This window comes from Lethenteron reissneri, chromosome 63 (genome assembly GCF_015708825.2).
Source record: "Lethenteron reissneri isolate LAM-NWPU_2019-01 chromosome 63, ASM1570882v1, whole genome shotgun sequence".
NCBI lineage: Eukaryota > Metazoa > Chordata > Hyperoartia > Petromyzontiformes > Petromyzontidae > Lethenteron > Lethenteron reissneri.
In genome coordinates this window covers 5,973,836-5,995,159 of record NC_083841.1, presented here as the reverse complement: position 1 = coordinate 5,995,159, position 21,324 = coordinate 5,973,836, and the positions used below count along the sequence as shown (strand labels likewise).

At 50.5% G+C, this 21,324-nt stretch overlaps 1 protein-coding gene across 1 annotated transcript in view; it reads left to right on the top strand.

Moving 5' to 3' along the window:
• The window catches only part of LOC133358825 (probable helicase with zinc finger domain), a 99,788-nt gene that overhangs the window by 70,626 nt on the left and 7,838 nt on the right, over positions 1-21,324 (top strand). Inside the window, exons 22-24 of the mRNA XM_061577272.1 lie at positions 14,573-14,627; positions 15,616-15,890; positions 19,249-19,558. Of these exons, the coding sequence (XP_061433256.1) occupies positions 14,573-14,627; positions 15,616-15,890; positions 19,249-19,558 (640 nt within the window). The remainder of the gene's footprint in view (positions 1-14,572; positions 14,628-15,615; positions 15,891-19,248; positions 19,559-21,324) is intronic.

Here is a 21,324-nt window from a genome sequence, read left to right as displayed (position 1 = left end):
GGAAAACCGGAAAACCCGGAGAACAATTCGCGCGACCACAGGGATGGAGAGACAGAGAGAGACACGCAAACTCCAAATATACAGGGGTTCGGGATGGAACCCACGACCCTCCTGTGTATTCTAGATTTGAAGCTTTCGTGACTGCAAGCATTCATATTCTTGAATTTTTTCGGTAAAGTCACGTAGGTAAAAAACCATCCCGTGTATACCCGGAGGGAACCCGGAGGTAGCCCGCACAGGACAGGGGAGAAGGCCGACACAAATGGCGCGCAGGGAAATGGGCTCCACAGTCGGGTATTGAACCCGAGGTCCTTTTGTTGGTGTGAGCCAGCGCGACCGTTGCCACCGTCCTCCCACCCACCGCTGTTCTTATTTGCATGCAGTGGCAGGATTGGTTTATTGATCTGCGTGGGGGTTGTTAGCAAGGCACTGTCATGCAAGGTGGAAGTTGCACTATTTTTATTTTTTTACCAGGTAAGAACGCCGTAGGAGGAGAGCAGTCGGTGGTTATCGCACCGCGCTGCAGACCGAGCAGAGGTCGCAACCGGGTACCCCCCGATACCCGTACCCTACCCGATACCCGGTACCCGTACCCTACCCGATACCCGTACCCTACCCGATACCCGTACCCTACCCGATACCCGTACCCGATACCCGGCTACCCGTACCCGATACCCGTACCCTACCCGATACCCGGCTACCCTACCCGATACCCGGCCGGGTACGGGTACCTGTTTGCGACCCTGGTGCGGCCGGGTACGGGTACGGGTAGACCGTGAGTCACTGGTGAGTAACTGTTTGTCACTCATTTCCCAACGTCTTGTCTCTTCTCACAATTCAAGTTCCTAGAATCAACCCACCCGTGCCTACAATATGGCTTCATCCCAGAGGTCGCAATCGGGTACCCGATACCCGTACCCTTACCCGGCCAGGTACGGGTAGGGTACAGGTACGGCCGGGTACGGGTACCCGTTTGCGACCCTGGTGCGGCCGGGTACGGGTAAGGAATCAAAACCCGTTTGCGACCTCTGAGACCGAGCCACCTGAGTTATATTCCCGGGCCACGGCTGACATCCGTGCGTGCGATGTGTTTCGTGGAGCTGCACAGGAACGGGTGTGACCCGTAGGCTCGCGTGGAAATCCTTACTCATGCCGAGACTCACAGCCTCGCAATAGTGAGCCATAGACCCGTGGTACGTTGTGTATTTCATACGTCGGTTAAAAATGAGACCGCATCTCAAGATGCTGTATGTAAACAGTGGGTATCGTTCAGAGGATTCTGTGAGTCTGTGGGTCTCTCTGTGTGAGTCTGTGGGTCTCTGTGTGTGCCTATGGGTCTCTGTGTGAGGAATCTATGGGTCTGTGCGAGTCTATGGGTCTCTGCGTCAGAAGTCTGTGGGTCTCTGTGTCTGCCTATGGGTCTCTGTGTGAGGAATCTATGGGTCTGTGTGAGTCTGTGGGTCTCTGAGTCTGAGTCTCCATGTGACTATATGGGTCTCTATGAGAGTATGGTTCTGTATATTTATCTATGGGTATTTGTATCACTCTGGGTCTCCAAGTGAGTTTATAGGTCTCTGCGTGTGAGTCTGTGGGTCTCAGTGTAAGTCTGTGGGTCTCGGTGTGAGAGAATGAGTTTCTGTTAGTCTGGCAGTCTCCGTAAGTCTATGGCTCTCTGTGTAAGTTGATGTGAGTTTATGGGTATCCATGCGAGCATGTGAGTCTCCATGTGAGTATATGAGAGGGTTATGAGTATATGAGTTTCTGGGTCTAAGTATCACTCTGTGGGTCGCAATGTGAGTGTGTGGGTCTCACTGTTGAGTCTTTGGGGTCTCTGTGAGTGTCTATGGGAGAGAAAAACAGTCGGTCATAGTCAGATGAAAGAGGAAGATCTTGAACCTGGTGCTTGAACAGGGGCAGGCAACTCTGACAGCTCGAATGGCTGGGCAGCAGAGGAGAATCAAATCGCCATGGTGGTGAGATGTTAACAACCTCGCCTGGTGTACAGGAGGTCGTGGGTTCGATCCCGAACCTGACGCCTGCTGCTGTATATTTGGAGTTTGCGTGTCTCTCTCTCATCATCATCACGGTGGCTATGAGATGTTAACAACCTCGCCTGGTATACAGGAGGTCGTGGGTTCGATCCCGACCCTGACGCCTGCTGTATATTTGGAGTTTGCGTGTCTCTCTCTCTCTCATCATCACGGTGGCTATGAGATGTTAACAACCTCGCCTGGTATACAGGACGTCGTGGGTTCGATCCCGACCCTCGAAGCCTGCTGCAAATTTTGAGTTTGCGTGGATTTTTCTCCCGAGTTTGCCGGTTTTTCCCTCCACATTTACAGTCTGTGTGCGTTTAGAGTTATTTGGCTCCTGCGAATGTCCACCGTGATGAGAAGCCACTTCGTTGAGCTATCACTTGTGATCGCCCCGGTCGCTTGTGATCAAGAACTGTGGGCATTACCCGGTAGAACAGCGGTCGGGAACCTATGGCTCGCGAGCCATATATGGCTCTTCCAGTGACAGCATATGGCTCCCAGACAATTTTGAGTTGAAAAAAATAAAAAAAATAAAAAAATAAAAAATCAGTTTGGAACTGATTTTAAAATACTTGTGATATTGTTTAATAATACTGTGTCATTTTAAAGTAAACAGAAATTAGTTTTGAAGATAAATTTCACGGGTCACGCCTGCACGAAGCTCAACCTCACCACGTACGAAGCAGACTACAAGGCCATCAGCAAAACCACGCAGCACCAGAAGTCGCATTAAAAGTAAGACATATTTAATTTATTATACGTTAAAAATACTATATGGCTCTCAATGAAATATATTTAGAAATATTTGGCTTTTATGGCTCTCCCAGTCAAAAATGTTCCCAACCCCTTGCGGTAGAATAATGAAAATAGTTTATAGTTCAGTTTCTGAGTTTTTCAACATTCAGTGTTGCGTGATATCTGCACCGACCCGTCATCTGACAAGCTTGGTGAAGTGTGCGTCCAACAACCCCCCCTCCCTCCGCCCACGAGCGACGTGGTTTGCGAGGCCTTTATCCGGCAGCCCATTGATGGCAGTCCTGTAAATTTCCACTCCCCCCCCCCCCCATGAATGTTTAAACGGAATCTTAATCGTGGGATTCGTGCGGGCTGGGCTGAGCGGGCTGGGCGGGTGGGCGGGACACATGGGGGGAGCCAGGAATTGTGGGCCGTGTACTGGGCGTGGCTTGCACAGGGCTAGGGGCCTCCTCGCCTCTGATTAACAGCGGGCGACCATAAATCTTGAACCAATAAAAACACCTGAGCTATTTACTTGCGGTCCGTCCGGGGGGGAAACGTTTTAACGGTTCGCCCAGATGATGCATTGTCCGGGAGCTCTTAAAGGCTGGCATCCTCTTAGGAGTTGGCATACCACTGGCCGTCCTTGAAAATGTAAAAAAAAAATTCGAATCTTTTTCTTGGGCCAAGGTGGCTGGGTGGCTTGGAGGTCAGAGAGTTGAGCTGGCACTGCGAAGATCCTTGGGTTTGGATCTGGGGAGGGGTCAGCTGCCCGACCGTGATTAAACCGGGTCCTTATGTGAAGTGGTGAGATGTTGACTACCTCGCCTGGTATACAGGATGTCCTGGTGTTTGATCCCGACTCTGACGCCTGCTGTATGTTTGGAGTTTGCGTCTCTCTCTCTCTCTCTCATCGTCACGGTGGCTAGGAGATGTTAACTACCTCACCTGGTGTACAGGAGATTGTGGGTTCGATCCCGACCCTGACGCCTGCTGTATGTTTGGAGTCTGCGTGTCTCTCTCTCATCATCATCATCATCACGGTGGCTAGGAGATGTTAACTACCTCACCTGGTGTACAGGAGGTCGTGGGTTCGATCCCGACTCTGACACCTGCTGCTGTATATTCGGAGTTTGCGTGTCTCTCTCCCCGTGGCCACGTGGATTTTTCCCAGGGTCCCTCCGTGTTTTCCCTCCACATTTAGCAATGTGCGTTTAGAGAATTTGGCTGCTATAAATGTCCCCGTGAATAAGCCGCTTCGTTGAGCCGTCATTTGCGATAGCCAGGTCGCTCTTGAAAAAGAGCTCCATAGCTCAGGGTGCCTCACCTGTTAAAAAACCCCACTTTTGTTTCGCTGAAAAATTTAGTCTCAGGCCAGCTACCACTGAATCACGTAGAGATGTACAGACTCACGCTGTGACCCACGCACTCACATAGAGACCCATAGACTCACATAGAGACCCACAGACTCACATAGAGACCCACAGACTCACACAGAGACCCATAGACTCACATAGAGACCCACAGACTCACATAGAGACCCACAGACTCACATAGAGACCCACAGACTTGCATAGAGACCCACAGACTCACATAGAGACCCACACACTCACATAGAGACCCGTAGACTTACATAGAGACCCACAGACTCACATAGAGATTCACAGACTCGCATAGAGACCCATAGACTCGCATAGAGACCCCCAGACTCACATAGAGACTCACAGACTCGCATAGAGACCCACAGACTCACATAGAGACCCACAGACTCCCATAGAGACCCACAGACTCACATAGAGACCCACAGACTCACATAGAGACCCACAGACCTGCATAGAGACCCGTAGGCATTCATAGAGATCCGTAGACTGACATACAGAGCCATGGACTCTGATATGAACTGAATTTGTAGTTTAACCAGGTTCTCATACTCGATTCGAAGCTTTCGTGAGTGCAGGAATTACTCTTTAGTTCTTTCGGTAAAGTCACGTAGAAAATCAAATCAAATAATATAATAATACGACCTTTCGGTTGCAACACAAGCAACCATCATCAGGTAAGAATGAACGATAAACCACAGACACGGGGACAGCAGAGGCAGACACACGTGCAGAGAGAGACACACACACAACGACACACATCACCAAGACAAACAGAAGCCGTGTTTGTCTCGGTGATGCTTGCTTGTGTTGCAAACGAAACGTCGAGTTATATTATCGTTTGATTTTTATTTAGTTTTCTACGTGACTTTAGCAGGCTCTCGTGTCTAGTGAGGTAATGGTCTCAGCCGAGTGACCAATGACCGCATAACCCCCCCCCCCCGCCGCCCCCCAATGATGTTATTGCTTAAATCCCAACCGAGAGAATAAAAAAGATCGGTTTGGCTGCCACGCTACGAACGTCGGTGGTCACAGCGGCGGCAGGGTGGGTGGGAACGTGCCGCCCACCACCCCCGTGACACTGCAGGAGTTCGCTCGAAGGAAGGACCAGGGGGGAAGGGGGGGGGAGGGTAGTTCTGCAATGTCCACTTCCGCGGGCGCCGTTCTCGAACCGTGAGTCGGTCGCCCGCCGCTCGCCGCTCGGTTGGGTTCCTTCCGGGAGGAAGCTCCCACGCCGCGTGGAGCGACGCTCGGAGAACGGAATGAAAGGAAGGGGTTTGGGTGGGGGGATGGAAGGTGCTGTGGGGGGGGGGGCACGCACGGGCAAGTGAGCCCCCCTGAGGCTCGCTTAAGTCGTGCGTATTGAGCAGCTTGCTGGGCAGCTTGCTGAGCAAAGCCAACCCTCTTGGCTGGCCATCGGGCACAAGACGGTCACTCGCAGTCGCTCGTCCCTTTCAGATGCGTCGCGTCTGCGGCCGTGTCCGGAACGCTGTTCCTTCCGATATCAGGAAGCCGCTGGGAGCTGCGATGCACTTTTTTAGTGTTTGTCAAATATTTTTTAGAAGTTTTTTTGTTTGTTGCCGGTACGCAAGAACGAAAGGGCCCGGGGCATGTTTCTTTTACCTGGTAAGGCCCACCAAGCTATAAAGCGAACCTGGCCACGAACGGTAGCTCAGCATCGCGGCTCAACGTCGCGCTGAATGCCACCGTAGCCAAATAACTCGGGAACGCGCGACTGTTGATTCTGAATGTGGAGGGGAAAACCGGAAAACCCGGAGAACAATCCGCGCGGCCACAGGCATGGAGAGACAGAGGCCGCATGTACCCGTCGCGTCCTGATTGATGGGGGGGTACAGACAACACGGGGAAAGCGATGCACTTGCAAATCATCTTCACCGACAAACTAATTTCTTTAAAATTGCTTTTACTGCGTTTAATTTGTCCTTCCCACCCTCCACCTAGTCCCCCCCCACGCGCGCACCTTCGATTAGCCGCGGTCGGCCACGTACGGTGCGAAAGAAGTTGGGCGTACGTACACGTACGTGTGCGTACACGTACGTGCGCGTACACATAAGTGTGCGTACACGTATGTGTGCGTACACATAAGTGTGCGTACACGTACGTGTGCGTACACGTACGTGTGCGTATACGTACGTGTGCGTACACGTAAGTGCGTATACGTACGTGTGCGTACACGTACGTGTGCGTACACGTATGTGCGTATACGTACGTGTACGTTCACGTACGTGTGCGTACACGTATGTGCGTATACGTACGTGTGCGTATACGTACGTGTGCGTACACGTAAGTGCGTATACGTACGTGTGCGTATACATACGTGTGCGTACACGTATGTGCGTACACGTACGTGTGCGTACACGTATGTGCGTATACGTACGTGTACGTTCACGTACGTGTGCGTACACGTATGTGTGCGTACACGTACGTGTGCGTACACGTGTGCGTACACGTGTGCGTACACGTACGTGTGCGTACACGTACGTGTGCGTGCGTACGATCCGCACGCACTTTATTTCATTTCTCCAGCGGAGGCGTACCGCACGGCGGTCGTAAACGCGCGCGGTGATAACTTGCCCGCGCGCGGTGGCGTTATTCCCGCGCCAACAAAGCGGCGAGTGATGGTCAATCGTAGCTCATTGTTATTGGCGGCTCGATCAACCGACGGTGAAATTGTTGGCGCGTAAGCCCCGGTGCGTCCGTCTGCGAGCGGTGCGTTGGGTGCGAGTTGAGTGGGGTAGATTTTCTTGAAAACTATTTTATTTATCTTCTTGGTTCTTTCGGTAAAGTCACGTAGAAGGGAAGTAATAAAATAATAAAAATAAAACATAATAAAATCATTCTCACCACGTTTCGGCCATAACGCAAGCAGCCGTCCTCAGGTGAAGAACAGGTCTGTCGAGAAGACAGCGTCTGAATGACGCTCTCTTTCCTGAATGATGCTTTCTTTCCAACAGCTCTGTTCTTCACCTGAGGACGGCTGCTTGCGTTGTGGCCAAAACTTCGTGAGAATTATTTTATTATGTTTTGTTTTTATTATTTTATTATTCCCCTTCTACGTGACTTTACCGAAAGAACCAAGAAGATGAATCCCTGCAGTCACGAAAGCTTTAAATCGATATTTTATTGTTATTTTACCAGGTGAGGCCCCCCCCTCCTCCCGCCCACTGTGAGCTCCACAAAAACGATGGCTCGACAAAGTGGCTTGTCATTATCTCGCGTACATTTATAGCAGTGGCCAAATACTCTGAACACGCGACGTCCATTCTAAATGTGGAGGGGAAAACAAGTATAACCCATAAAAACAAAGTTTTTAACTATAAATCCTTTATATGCGTGGCGGCTAGAGTCCTCTCGTCCTCTGGCTTGAGATGGCTGCCACCTATGGGTCAGATGATTGCATGGCAGCATTAAGCAATTGGTAATTAAATATCATATTTTTGTCCTAAAAAGTGTAAAATTTTGGAAAAAAATTTTCACGAACATTAATTGTCACGCACAACGAGTCTGTGTGGAAAATGTCAGCTCCATTGGATCACGGGAAGTGGGTTAAAAAACGACCGAAAGATTTGCACGGTCCTAAGCAAGCAAGCAAGTGAACTTAATATAAAGGATTTAAAAACGGAGGATCCAGAGAAAAATCCACGCGACCACGGGAGGAGACAGAGCGAGAGACACGTAAACTCCAAATTTACAGCAGCAGGCGTCAGGTTCGGGATCGAACCCGCGACCTCCTGTGCACCAGGCGAAGTAGTTAACATTTCCTAGCCACCCTGATGATGATTAGAGAGAGAGAGAGACACGCAAACTCCAAATATACAGCAGGAGTCAGGTTCTGGATCAAACCCGCGACCTCCTGCGTACCAGGCGAGGTAGTTAACATCTCCTAGCCACCGTAGCCCCCATGTGAGAACTCAAGAGACCAGGATAGGAGTCTCAACTAAAATACAGTCCAGGGACTCCTCTACTTATGAACATTGGACTTACAACCTTTCAGAGATACGAACAAACCTGTCCCTGTATGTCGAGTGGCGTGTTCGGACAGAGAGTCGTAAGTTCAATCGAGTCGCAATAGACGGCGGTGGTGGCATCTACATCTGCAGAACGTGAAGAACCAGTGGCATCTACATCTGCAGAACGTGAAGAACCAGTGGCATTTATATCTGCAGAACGTGAAGAACCAGTGGCATCTACATCTGCAGAACGTGAAGAACCAGTGGCATCTACATCTGCAGAACGTGAAGAACCAGTGGCATCCACATCTGCAGAACGTGAAGAACCAGTGGCATTTATATCTGCAGAACGTGAAGAACCAGTGGCATCCACATCTGCAGAACGTGAAGAACCAGTGGCATCTACATCTGCAGAACGTGAAGAACCAGTGGCATTTATATCTGCAGAACGTGAAGAACCAGTGGCATCTACATCTGCAGAACGTGAAGAACCAGTGGCATCTACATCTGCAGAACGTGAAGAACCAGTGGCATCCACATCTGCAGAACGTGAAGAACCAGTGGCATCTACATCTGCAGAACGTGAATAACCAGTGGCATTTATATCTGCAGAACGTGAAGAACCAGTGGCATCTACATCTGCAGAACGTGAAGAACCAGTGGCATCTACATCTGCAGAACGTGAAGAACCAGTGGCATCTACATCTGCAGAACGTGAAGAACCAGTGGCATCTACATCTGCAGATCACGAAGAACCAGTGGCATCTACATCTGCAGAAGATGAAGAACTGGTGGCATCTACATCTGCAGAACGTGAAAAACCAGTGGCATCTACATCTTAACAACGTGAAGAACCAGTGGCATCTACATCTGCAGATCACGAAGAACCAGTGGCATCTACATCTGTAGAACGTGAAGAACCGGTGGCATCTACATCTGCAGAACGTGAAGAACCAGTGGCATCTACATCTGCAGAACGTGAAGAACCAGTGGCATCTACATCTGCAGAACGTGAAGAACCAGTGGCATCTACATCTGCAGAACGTGAAGAACCAGTGGCATCTACATCTGCAGAACGTGAAGAACCAGTGGCATCTACATCTGCAGATCACGAAGAACCAGTGGCATCTACATCTGCAGAAGATGAAGAACTGGTGGCATCTACATCTGCAGAACGTGAAAAACCAGTGGCATCTACATCTTAACAACGTGAAGAACCAGTGGCATCTACATCTGCAGATCACGAAGAACCAGTGGCATCTACATCTGTAGAACGTGAAGAACCGGTGGCATCTACATCTGCAGAACGTGAAGAACCAGTGGCATCTACATCTGCAGAACGTGAAGAACCAGTGGCATCTACATCTGCAGAACGTGAAGAACCAGTGGCATCTACATCTGCAGAACGTGAAGAACCAGTGGCATCTACATCTGCAGATCACGAAGAACCAGTGGCATCTACATCTGCAGAAGATGAAGAACTGGTGGCATCTACATCTGCAGAACGTGAAAAACCAGTGGCATCTACATCTTAACAACGTGAAGAACCAGTGGCATCTACATCTGCAGATCACGAAGAACCAGTGGCATCTACATCTGTAGAACCTGAAGAACCGGTGGCATCTACATCTGCAGAACGTGAAGAACCAGTGGCATCGACATCTGCAGAACGTGAAGAACCAGTGGCATCTACATCTGCAGAACATGAAGAACTAGTGGTGTCTACATCTGCAGAACATGAAGAACCAGTGGCATCTACATCTGCAGGAGATTATACAACTTCTAAAGCCATTCCCCGTGTTTAGTGTACACGCCATTGAACACGTTTGGAATCGACAGGAGTAAAGTTGGACTTACGAATTAATCGACTTATGAACAGACCTTTGGAACTTAACTTGTTTGTGAGTAGAGGAGTCCCTGTACAGTGATGGAAGCGAATAAAAAGATTTAAAAAGACCAAGCGAAAGCAACTGTGTTGTATGAGAAAATGAACGTATAGAACAAAAACGTAAATCGACGCTAATGTAGTCATTTCCCTCCAGCGTAAGTCGTCTGGCGCGGACTAATATTGAAACCGATCGTAGCATGGAATGCAATACGTTACAGAAACATTAAACAGATGTAGGGCAACTATGTAGCACTCGTGTAAAAGTTACAAAGGATGGATTCTAGATTTGAAGCTTTCGTGACTGCAAGGATTCATACTCTTAGGTTTTTTCGGCAAAGTCACGTAGGTAAAAAATAAAATTAAAAGTTAATAAAAGTAATAATGGAAGTAAAATAAAATAATAAATCACGACGTTTCGGAGGCAACACAAGTCTCCGTCATCAGGTGGGACCGTCACAGTTAAAATTATTGCATCAAGTGAGGAAAATTCCAAAAGACCAGCACTTAAATACAAGTTAGGGGGGAGGGGCTTCTCTGAATGTTGTGACCAGAGAATGGAACGTGGGGGTGGTGGGTGGGGCTACAAGAGCAATTGGTCAACGTCGTCAATGTGTGCAAGAAAACAATCGGTGTACCTCGACCTAATCCGATGTTGGTTGAGAATCCAAATAAAAAAAAGCAGTTCTGTTAAACGCTGGGGATGTCAACACTCGGTAAAGTAGAAAAGTACCTGTCAAATAAGATAGTACAAATGTGTAGTTAAATCTTTTTTTACATGGTTAATAGCATCTTTCCAATGATGGATGTGAAAAGTCATTGCGAGTGAAAGTTGTGAAATATTGTGCAGCTCGGCATCAAATTGTCATTTAGATGGGAGGGTGACCCATGGACACATGTCTGTCTGTGTTTGTGTTTGTGGTGATGGAATTCCTGGGGTGTAAAGTCGAGCATGTGTGTGTGTGTGTGTCAGGGGAGCGGTTGTGGAGTCGATCTCGCGCTGCGCCACGAACCCGGGGACCCGAGTTCGATTCCCGTTCGTGGCCGATAATAACAGCGGCGAATACGTGAAGCGGTCGCAGGCCCACCATTAGGTTGACTCGGCCTCAAATGAGTATCTGGTGGGGGGGTGTAAACATCGCTGCCCGGGGGAGACACAGGTGTTAATTCTAGATTTGAAGCTTTCGTGACTGCAAGGATTCATATTCTTAGGTTTTTTCGGTAAAGTCACGTAGGTAAAAAATTAAAATTAATAAAAGTAAAATAAAAATAAAATAAAAATCACGACGTTTCGGAGGCAACACAAGCTTCCGTCTTCAGGTGGAACCGTCACAGCACGATAGCTGTATAAAATATTTTTATTTAACTTTTATTAATTTAAATTTTTTACCTACGTGACTTTACCGAAAAAAACCTAAGAATATGAGACTAAGGTGGGCGAGCGTGGTGCTGGCCACCCCAACCCCTCGTGTGCCGTGCCGGCCTTCGTAGATGCTTTAACAACACGGACGCTTTTGCGACCAATATCATCCATAATGCAGGTTTTTTGGGTTCGATCGCGTAAAAATATAAATGTGTCGTTAAAACCCACCACCATCCGACACAGCCTACTCGTAAGGTTTTTTCGCGTAATCAGATTTGTGGAGAAATCTTCCTGTTTCGTTCCAAGGATTTTTCCTCAAATCTGGCTGTCGCCTGATGAAGCATGTTGTAATTACTGGCGAAACGTCGTGCTCCGATTGTAAATGTTGTGGCTTGGCTCTCAAACACACCGGTGTGCTGTACTAGTACACTACACTATACACTACACTATACACTACATTACACACTACACTATACACTACTATACACTACACTATACACTACATTACTATACACTACACTATTAAACACTACACTACTATACACTACATTACTATACACTACACTACTATACACTACACTACTATACACTACACTACTATACACTACACTACTATACACTACACTATACACTACACTATACACTACACAACTATACACTACACAACTATACACTACACTACTGTATACTACACTATACACTACACTACTATACACTACACTACTATACACTACACTATACACTACACTATACACTACACTACTATACACTACACTATACACTACACTATACACTACACTACTATACACTACACTATACACTACACTATACACTACACTATACACTACTATACACTACACTATACACTACACTATACACTACACAACTATACACTACACAACTATACACTACACTACTGTATACTACACTATACACTACACTATACACTACACTACTATACACTACACTATACACTACACTATACACTACACTACTATACACTACACTATACACTACACTATACACTACACTATACACTACACTATACACTACTATACACTACACTATACACTACACTATACACTACACTATACACTACACTACTATACACTACACTATACACTACACTACTATACACTACACTATACTACTATATACTACACTACTATACACTATACACTACACTATACACTACACTATACACTACACTATACACTACACTATACACTACTATACACTACACTCTACACTACACTATACACTACACTATACACTAGTGTTGTACTAGTAACAAATTGACACGTTCTGTTTACGAATTGGCTGTGTCAGGTGATGGTGGGTTTTCATGGCACATTTTCATATTTTTGCCATCCAACCCAAAAAACGGAATTACGGTTCATCGGTGCTGCTCGCAACAGCACTTGACCCCAACAGTCTGTCAAGGATGCTATATGGTGGGGTGGCAGGGGGGGATGGTCTTTGTGTTTTGTTCCAATGTGGGGAGTTGGGTAGTGTGACGAGATAGGAATGACAGGGAATGTCACGATTTGTCCGCGTGCGGTTTAGCCGATTTGTGGATTAACCGCACACCTGTGATTTTGACATTTAATGGAACAAACTCATGGATCACCATTGGAGAACCTCCTTTGCCAGTAGCAAAATATGATAATTGGTTTTTTACCCTTTTATCTGGCAACAAAACTGACACATTTTTTACTACAAGGAGTCATGTTTGCATAGACCACAATACCTGCGGTCGGAATGCAAACAAAAAACACAACTCTGATAATGTGCGCCTTTTGGCGTCATCTCGTCCAACACCATGTGAGACTAGGCTCTAAGAAAAGCTGTCTCGGGTGTGGACCAATCAGTTTCAAGGAAAGTGCATGCATTATCAGAGTTGTGTTTTTTGTTTGCATTCCATGACTCCTTGTAAAAAAAGGTGTCAGTTTTGTTGCCAGATAAAAGAGTAAAAAAACAATTATCAAACTCATGGATTTTCCCTTAAGCCCAAATGAATCGTCTAAAAACAGTTGTACAGCATCGTTGGTCTTGGAGATGTTTATCACAAAGTCACCTGCTTAAACCGAAAACACTTGTTGCTGCGGTTAAATCCACGCGATCGCCTCTACAGTACAGCGGTTGCCATATCTTTACAACGGTGGGGGGGGGGGGGGGGCGGAGTTTGATTGATGTTGATTGGCCGTGGCTCTGCTGCTGTCTTGCGATTCGTGTGCCGAGTTTCCCGCTGGGCGGGAGCCAGGAAAGTGTTATCATCACCGAGCGCGCGACAGATCGATCGTTCGATCGTTAGTGTCCGTTCTCAATCACAAGAACAGCAATCGCAATCGTCAGTTGTGCTTCACGTAGGAGCGATTTGTACGCTCGTTCCGTGGAAGATATGGGGGGAGGGCAGGGGGGGGGGGTTGGCTTCTTAAGGAAGCTGATTGAAAACTGTTTTGCGAGAATCGACGACTTTCTAATCCGGACGGTGGGAAGTTTCAGCAGTTTTAGCTGCTGGGGTGGTTTGTGGATGACTTTCAATGCTAATAATGGTAACGATGATGATAATAATCGATTGTGGACTCATAAAGTCGAGGAATCCTCTCTTAAATCCCGCCTTTTTCGCTGTTGTCCATTCTCTCGCTCTTCCCACACCCCTCCACTCCTTTCCGTCCCTCCCCGGTGTCGCCCTTTCGTGATCCCCCGAAGCAACCCTCCCTATTGCTGTCACTCATTCCTCCATACCTTGGCACGCCCCTCCCCCTGCCATCTAAATCATTCTGGTATTTACACTGAGACCTCCTGATTGGTCCACACCCGAGACAGCTTTCCTTAGATCCTAGTCTCCATTGGTGTTGGACCAGATGACACCAAAAGGCGTACAACTCAAAAACCAATCAACTTCCAGGACAGTGCATATTATTTTCATTATCAGAGTTGTTTCTTTTTGTTTGCATTTTGACTGCTTGTGTTGTGGTTATTGCAAACATGATGCCTTGTATAAAGGTGTCAGTTTTGTACCAGTTTAAAGGGTAAAAACCTACTACCATCCCGGTATGCTGTCTCCCCACAGCTGTTACAATCGCGGTAGATCCGATGACGTGGTGGCGATGGGAACGCGAACTTTACGGGTGACGCACGTGACGGACCGTCCCGTGATGCGCGCAACGGCGCCGTGTGTTTCCGTTTACCTCCCGCAGGGCAAGAGCTCCTTCCAGAGGCAGAGCTCGCACGGCCAAGCCAATGGCCAAGTCGGTGAGCGTTTCATCACCCGCACTCCGCGCGCATGACGCTACGTTTGAACACGGGGGGAGGGTTCCACACACGCAACAGCAACAACGACGACGATAATGGTTGTCGTGTTAACTTGTAACGCCGCACGGCAACTCGCTCGCTCACTCGCTCTCGGAGAGAGAGGACGACTCGCCAGGAGGAGGAACCACAAACGATCGTGAAATGTGGCAGGCAGGAAGTGAACTGGCGCAACCGATGATGGCCGTAGCTCTGCAGCAAGCGCGCTACCGCTGTGCCGCGTCGTCGCGGTATTTACCAGGCCGGCCTGCCGGATTCGGACCCGCGAACCTCTGCCAACGAGCGGCGAGCGCGCTACCGCTGGCCCACGCTACCGCTAGGCCTGGTTACCCGCTAGGCCCCGCTATCCGCTAAGCCGCGTATCTCGCTAGGCCTTGCATCCCGCTAGGCCTGGCTACCTGCTAGGCCTCGCTAGGCCTGGCCACCCGCTAGGCCTCGCTACCCGCTAGGCCACCCGCTAGGTCTCGCTAGGCCTCACTAGGCCTGGCTAGGCCTGGCCACCAGCTAGGCCTCGCTACCCGCTAGGCCTCGCTAGGCCTTGCTACCCGCTAGGCCACCCGCTAGGTCTCGCTAGGCCTCACTAGGCCTGGCTAGGCCTGGCCACCAGCTAGGCCTCGCTACCCGCTAGGCCTCGCTAGGCCTTGCTACCCGCTAGGCCACCCGCTAGGTCTCGCTAGGCCTCACTAGGCCTGGCTAGGCCTGGCCACCAGCTAGGCCTCGCTACCCGCTAGGCCTCGCTAGGCCTCGCTACACGCTAGGCCTCGCTAGGCCTGGCTACACGCTAGGCCTCGCTACCCGCTAGGCTTCGCTACTCGCTAGGCCTCGCTACTCGCTAGGCCTGGCTACTCGCTAGGCCGATGAGACTTCGCGCGTTCACGATCTGCTCCCTCGTCGGCCGTTCCCTTCGTCTTCGCGTCTGCCGCCGCCGCAGGTCAGCCGAGCCCTCCCGGAGGATCGCGCGTCAACGCCGTCAACGCCGCCAACGCCGCCGCAAACGCCGCCGCCAACACCGCCGCCGGGGCCCTCCCCACGGCCTCCCCGCTCGCTCAGGGGCCCCAGCCGCCCTCCCAGCAGTTGGGGGGTACTCCCGAGGGCCCCCCGAGCCCCCTGCAGCGTCTGGAGGCGCAGGGAGGGGCGGGCAGCTTGCTGTGCATGCCCCAGCACTCTGGGTACCCGCCGGGCTTCCTGCTGCCCATGCCCGTGTCGGTACGTGCGGGCGGGCGGGCGGGTGGGTGTGGGGGTGTGGGGGTGGTGGGGGTGGTGGGGGTGGGGGGTGGGGTGACGAACCACACTGGGGGTTCGGCTTGCCGATAGACCTGGCCATCCCAACTGATAGCTCAACGAAGTTGGTTATCGTCGCGTGCAATTTGAAGCACATACTCAAAAATGTGTGGTGACGTCGATTTTGAATGTGGAGGGAAAAACGGAAGGACCCGGAAAAAATTCACGCGACCATGGGGAGAGAGACACGCAGACTCCAAATATACAGCAGCAGGCGTCAGGGTCGGGATCGAACCCACGACCTCCTGTAGACCAGGCGAGGTAGTTAATATCTCCTAGCCACCATGATGATGATGAGAGAGAGAGAGAGACACGCAAACTCTAAATATACAGCAGCAGGCGTCAGGGTCGGGTTCGAACCCACGACCTCCTGTATACCAGGCAAGGTAGTTAATATCTCCTAGCCACCATGATGATGATGATGAGAGAGAGACACGCAAACTCTAAATATACAGCAGCAGGCGTCAGGGTCGGGATCGAACCCACGACCTCCTGTATACCAGGCGAGGTAATTAATATCTCCTAGCCACCATGATGATGATGAGAGAGAGACACACAAACTCTAAATGTACAGCAGCAGGCGTCAAGGTCGTGATCGAACCCACGACCTCCTGTACACCAGGCGTGGTAGTTAACATCTCATAGCCACCGTGATGATGATGAGAGAGAGAGAGAGACACGCAAACTCCAAATATACAGCAGGCGTCAGGGTCGGGTTCGAACCCACGACCTCCTGTACACCAGGCGAGGTAGTTAATATCTCCTAGTCACCATGATGATGATGATGAGAGAGAGACATGCAAACTCTAAATATACAGCAGCAGGCGTCAGGGTCAGGATCGAACCCACGACCTCCTGTACACCAGGCGAGGTAGTTAACATCTCGCCACCTACTGCAAAAATTTAGCAGGACCCTCCTGAAAATTATTCTTCATTTTTATGCTATCGGCATACCCCATTTTCATTGATTTTACCCGAAATTAACTCTGTCACTTATGATTGCAAGTTGTTGCGAGTCAGTGACTGCTTTAGTGTTCAAATATAGTGCTGTATTTTTAGGATAGTGTGTTTATAATATCATTTTATGTAGATATCCACATTTATTTAATATTTTTCTTCTGCAGTTTTTATTGAAAATGCAATATTTGATATCTCAAAAACCTGATGTGATAGAAAAAAACTGATTTGGAATCAGCACCCCAAAATTACATTAAACCCGTTGGAATACCTTATGCCAGAAAAAGTGTGTTGTCCAGTGTAATCCATGCCTGAAGCCGTGGGTAGTGCAGTCACCCCAGCTGCCACTGGGGGTCTTGGCTGGGCTGTAGCAGGGCACTTGGAATATTTGAGATGAGTTGTGAAGTGCTTTGTGTTTGCTGATGCACCAAAGTGCTCGATTAATTGCAGTTCCTGAAATGTATCAGATTAGATAGATGCCACCGCAAATTCCTTAATGCGATAAAACTGCAAATCAACACCGCCCTGAACCGGCAGCCTTATGCCCACTCACAGGCCGGTGCTGCTTTTGTTTGTGGGCGCCACGGTGGCTATGAGATGTTAACTACCTCGCCTGGTATGCAGGAGGTCGTGGGTTCAATCTCGACCCTGACGCCTGTTGTATATTGAGAGTCGGCGTGTCTGCCTGTGTCTGTCTCTCTCTGGTGTACGTCACGATGGCTAGGAGATGTTAACTACCTCGCCTGGTATGCAGGAGGTCGTGGGTTCAATCCCGACCCTGACGCCTGTTGTATATTGAGAGTCGGCTTGTCTCCCTGTGTCTGTCTCTCTCTGGTCTACGTCACGGTGGCTAGGAGATGTTAACTACCTCGCCTGGTATACAGGAGGTCGTGGGTTCGATCCCGACCCTGATGCCTGCTGTATATTGAGAGTCGGCTTGTCTCCCTGTGTCTGTCTCTCTCTCGTGTATGTCACGGTGGCTAGGAGATGTTAACTACCTCGCCTGGTATGCAGGAGGTCGTGGATTTGATCCCGACCCTAACGCTTGCTGTATATTGAGAGTCGGCTTGTCTCCCTGTGTCTGTCTCTCTCTCGTGTATGTCACGGTGGCTAGGAGATGTTAACTACCTCGCCTGGTATACAGGAGGTCGTGGGTTCGATCCCGACCCTGACACCTGCTTTATACTGAGAGTCGGCTTGTCTCCCTGTGTCTGTCTCTCTCTCGTGTACGTCACGGTGGCTAGGAGATGTTAACTACCTCGCCTGGTATACAGGAGGTCGTGGGTTCGATCCCGACCCTGACACCTGCTTTATACTGAGAGTCGGCTTGTCTCCCTGTGTCTGTCTCTCTCTCGTGTACGTCACTGTGGCTAGGAGATGTTAACTACCTCGCCTGGTATACAGGAGGTCGTGGGTTCGATCCCGACCCTGATGCCTGCTGTATATTGAGAGTCGGCTTGTCTCCCTGTGTCTGTCTCTCTCTCGTGTATGTCACGGTGGCTAGGAGATGTTGACTACCTCGCCTGGTATGCAGGAGGTCGTGGATTTGATCCTGACCCTAACGCTTGCTGCTGTATATTTGGAGTTTGCGTGTCTCTATCTCCGTGGTCGCGTGGATTTTTCTCCGGGTCCCTCGGTTTTTCCCCTCCACATTAGTAACACGCGTTTAGAGTATTTGGCTGCTATAAGTTTCCAAATGATGAGCCACTTCGTTGAGCTATCATTTGTTGGCCAGGTCGCTTCTGAAAATAGTTGTATATCAGCTCAGTGGGCCTTACGTGGTAAAATAACAAAAATAGTTTCATCGTAAAAAATGGTGCTTGTGCCGCGTCGCGACAGCTGCCACTGGGGGAGCACCCCGCCGCACGGTGCCCGGGATGTTACCGCACGGGATGCACGGCGTAACCCGTAAGCAATGATGGTGACGATGGTGACCATGGTAACGGCGACGATGACAACGATAACGACAATAACGATGGTAACGATGACGACGATAACGATGCTAACGATGACGATGGTAACGATGACGACGATGACGATGGTAATGATGATGGTAATGATGACGATGACGATTGTAACGATGGTGACCATTGCGACGATGACAACGATAACGATGGTAACGATGACGACAATAACGATGGTGACGATGACGATGGTAATGATGGTGATGATGACGAGGACGATTGTAAACGATAACGACGATTGTGACTATGGCGACGATGGCGACGATGAGGACGATGACGATGGCGATGATGGTGACGATGATGGTTGCTGTTGCCCACCCTCTCCCCTCCCCCCGCACGTGCACCGCGCCTGGCGCAAACAGCCCTGGCCCAACCGCGTGGCCGTTGACCCGCGGCTGCTCGCGCAGCAGGCGGCCGCGGTCGCCTACCACCTCACCCTGCTGCAGGCGCAGCAGACGCGCGGCGCCGGCGGGGGCACGGCGGCGGCGGCGGCGTCGGCGTCAGCGGCGACGTCGGGCGCCACTCAGGCCGCCCCTCCCACGACGCCGTCCGCTGCCGCCCTGCCCTACCCTCCCTGGGGCCACCCGTCGTCGGCGGTGGCCGCGGCGGCCACGGCGGGCGTCCCGAGCCTTCCCTGGGCCCAGAATCCGCAGCAGCAGCAGCAAGTGCTGGGTGAGTGAGAGTGAGTCCGGCGCTCAGGAATCGATTCGCTCGCTCGCTCGTTCGCGGGCGGTCGCTTCGTCGCTCTGCTTACGGCGGCGATGGTTTACCCTCGACGCCAAAAGTCGCACGGCGGCTCGTCCCTCCCGTGTCGAAGACTCGGTCGACCACAACACAGTGCGCTCCCTCGCTCAGTCGTTCACCCACCCGCTCACTTGTTACCCACCCACCCGCTCGCGAAAAGAATTGCACGTGCGGCGGTCACATGACATGCACACGTGGCGAATGGGTGGCGGTGGTGTCTTCCTGCTGTACGTGAGCAGCAGCAGCAGCAGCAGCAGCAGAACACGTGTATGTGTTGTTAAATCTCTGGAGTTGGTTGTCTAGATAAGGCTGAGAGCATCACACGTGTAATGTGGTGGTCACGTGACATGCACGCGTGGCGTGTGGATGGCGGTAGTGCCTTGCTGCTGATGTATGTTGAACTTCGTTCGCGCCATACGTAGCCCGCCGTGCTGATCGCAGTGGCGCCATTGCTTAGCTTGACACCGAAATTCCGTGTTTTTTCCTGAACCCCCAGAAGACATCGGTTTGTAGCAGCCACAGCTCTTTGTGTGCTGATATTTCCGCCGCGTCGTTTGTTGCCCGTGACGATCTGACGCCCGTGCCCCTGACTGGACATGTGTGAAAAAATGGGAGGTTTATAGCTCAACGGATTCCTCCAGGATAAATAAAGATTCTGATTAATTTCCAGCCTGCGCCCTACGCATTATCCCTTTCTAGACGGCGTTTTTTGTCAACGCGTGGCGGGGATGAGAGCGACGAACCCGGTGGCCCGAGTTCGATTCCCGCTCACGGCCAACACCGGCGACGATTATCTGAACCCGTCCTGGTCCTGGGCCTCCCCTAGGTCGACTCAGCCTCAAATGAGTACCTGGTGCGGTGTGTAAATATCGCCACTGGGGAGAGAAAGGTCGGTCGGGCGTGGTGCTGGCCACCCACCGTCTCGTGTACCGTGCCGGCCTTCATAGGTGCTCGCTAACAGCACTTGCCCCTACAGTCTGTTAAGGCTACACGGGGGATCTTTGTCTTTGGGGAGCAGTGACGCAGCAGTTAGCGCAACGCCTGGCGGGGAAGAGCGATGGACTTGAGTTCCATCTCAGGGCGTCGATACCGCCCCGGCGAACCTTCAAAGTTGGCGTTTGACAAAGCAGACGGTCGTACTCAAATAGGAGCATTCGTAAGCGCAAGGTTTGCAATTTAAATCCAACCGGTCGCCAATGTGCCGAGGTGAGATATGTGGCAAAGTCGGTCTGAACTAAATCTGCGAAACAGATAAGCGGAGTGTGTTGCGTGTGCGTGAGTACGTGTGGATTTCTGTGTATTTGGGGCTGAGTGTCTGTGTGTGTGCGGTAGTGCAGCAGGTTAGTGCTATGCTGCGCTACGAACCTGGCCACCCGGGTTCGATTCCCGCTCACGGCAAACACCGGTGACGATTATCTGAACCGGTCCTGGGCCTCCCCTAGGTCGACTCGGCCTAAAATGAGTACCTAGTGCGGTGTGTAGTAAACATCGCCACTGGGGAGACAAAGGCGGCCGGGTGTGGTGCTGGCCACCCACTCCCTCGTGTGCCACTGTGCTGGCCTTCATAGGTGCTCGCTAACGCACTTGCCCCTACGGCCTGTTGAAGGCTACGCGGGGGATGTTTGTCATTGCAAGTCATCATTTACTTGACCGCGATGTCATATTTATTCTAGGATTTACTATTTTTCCCAGGT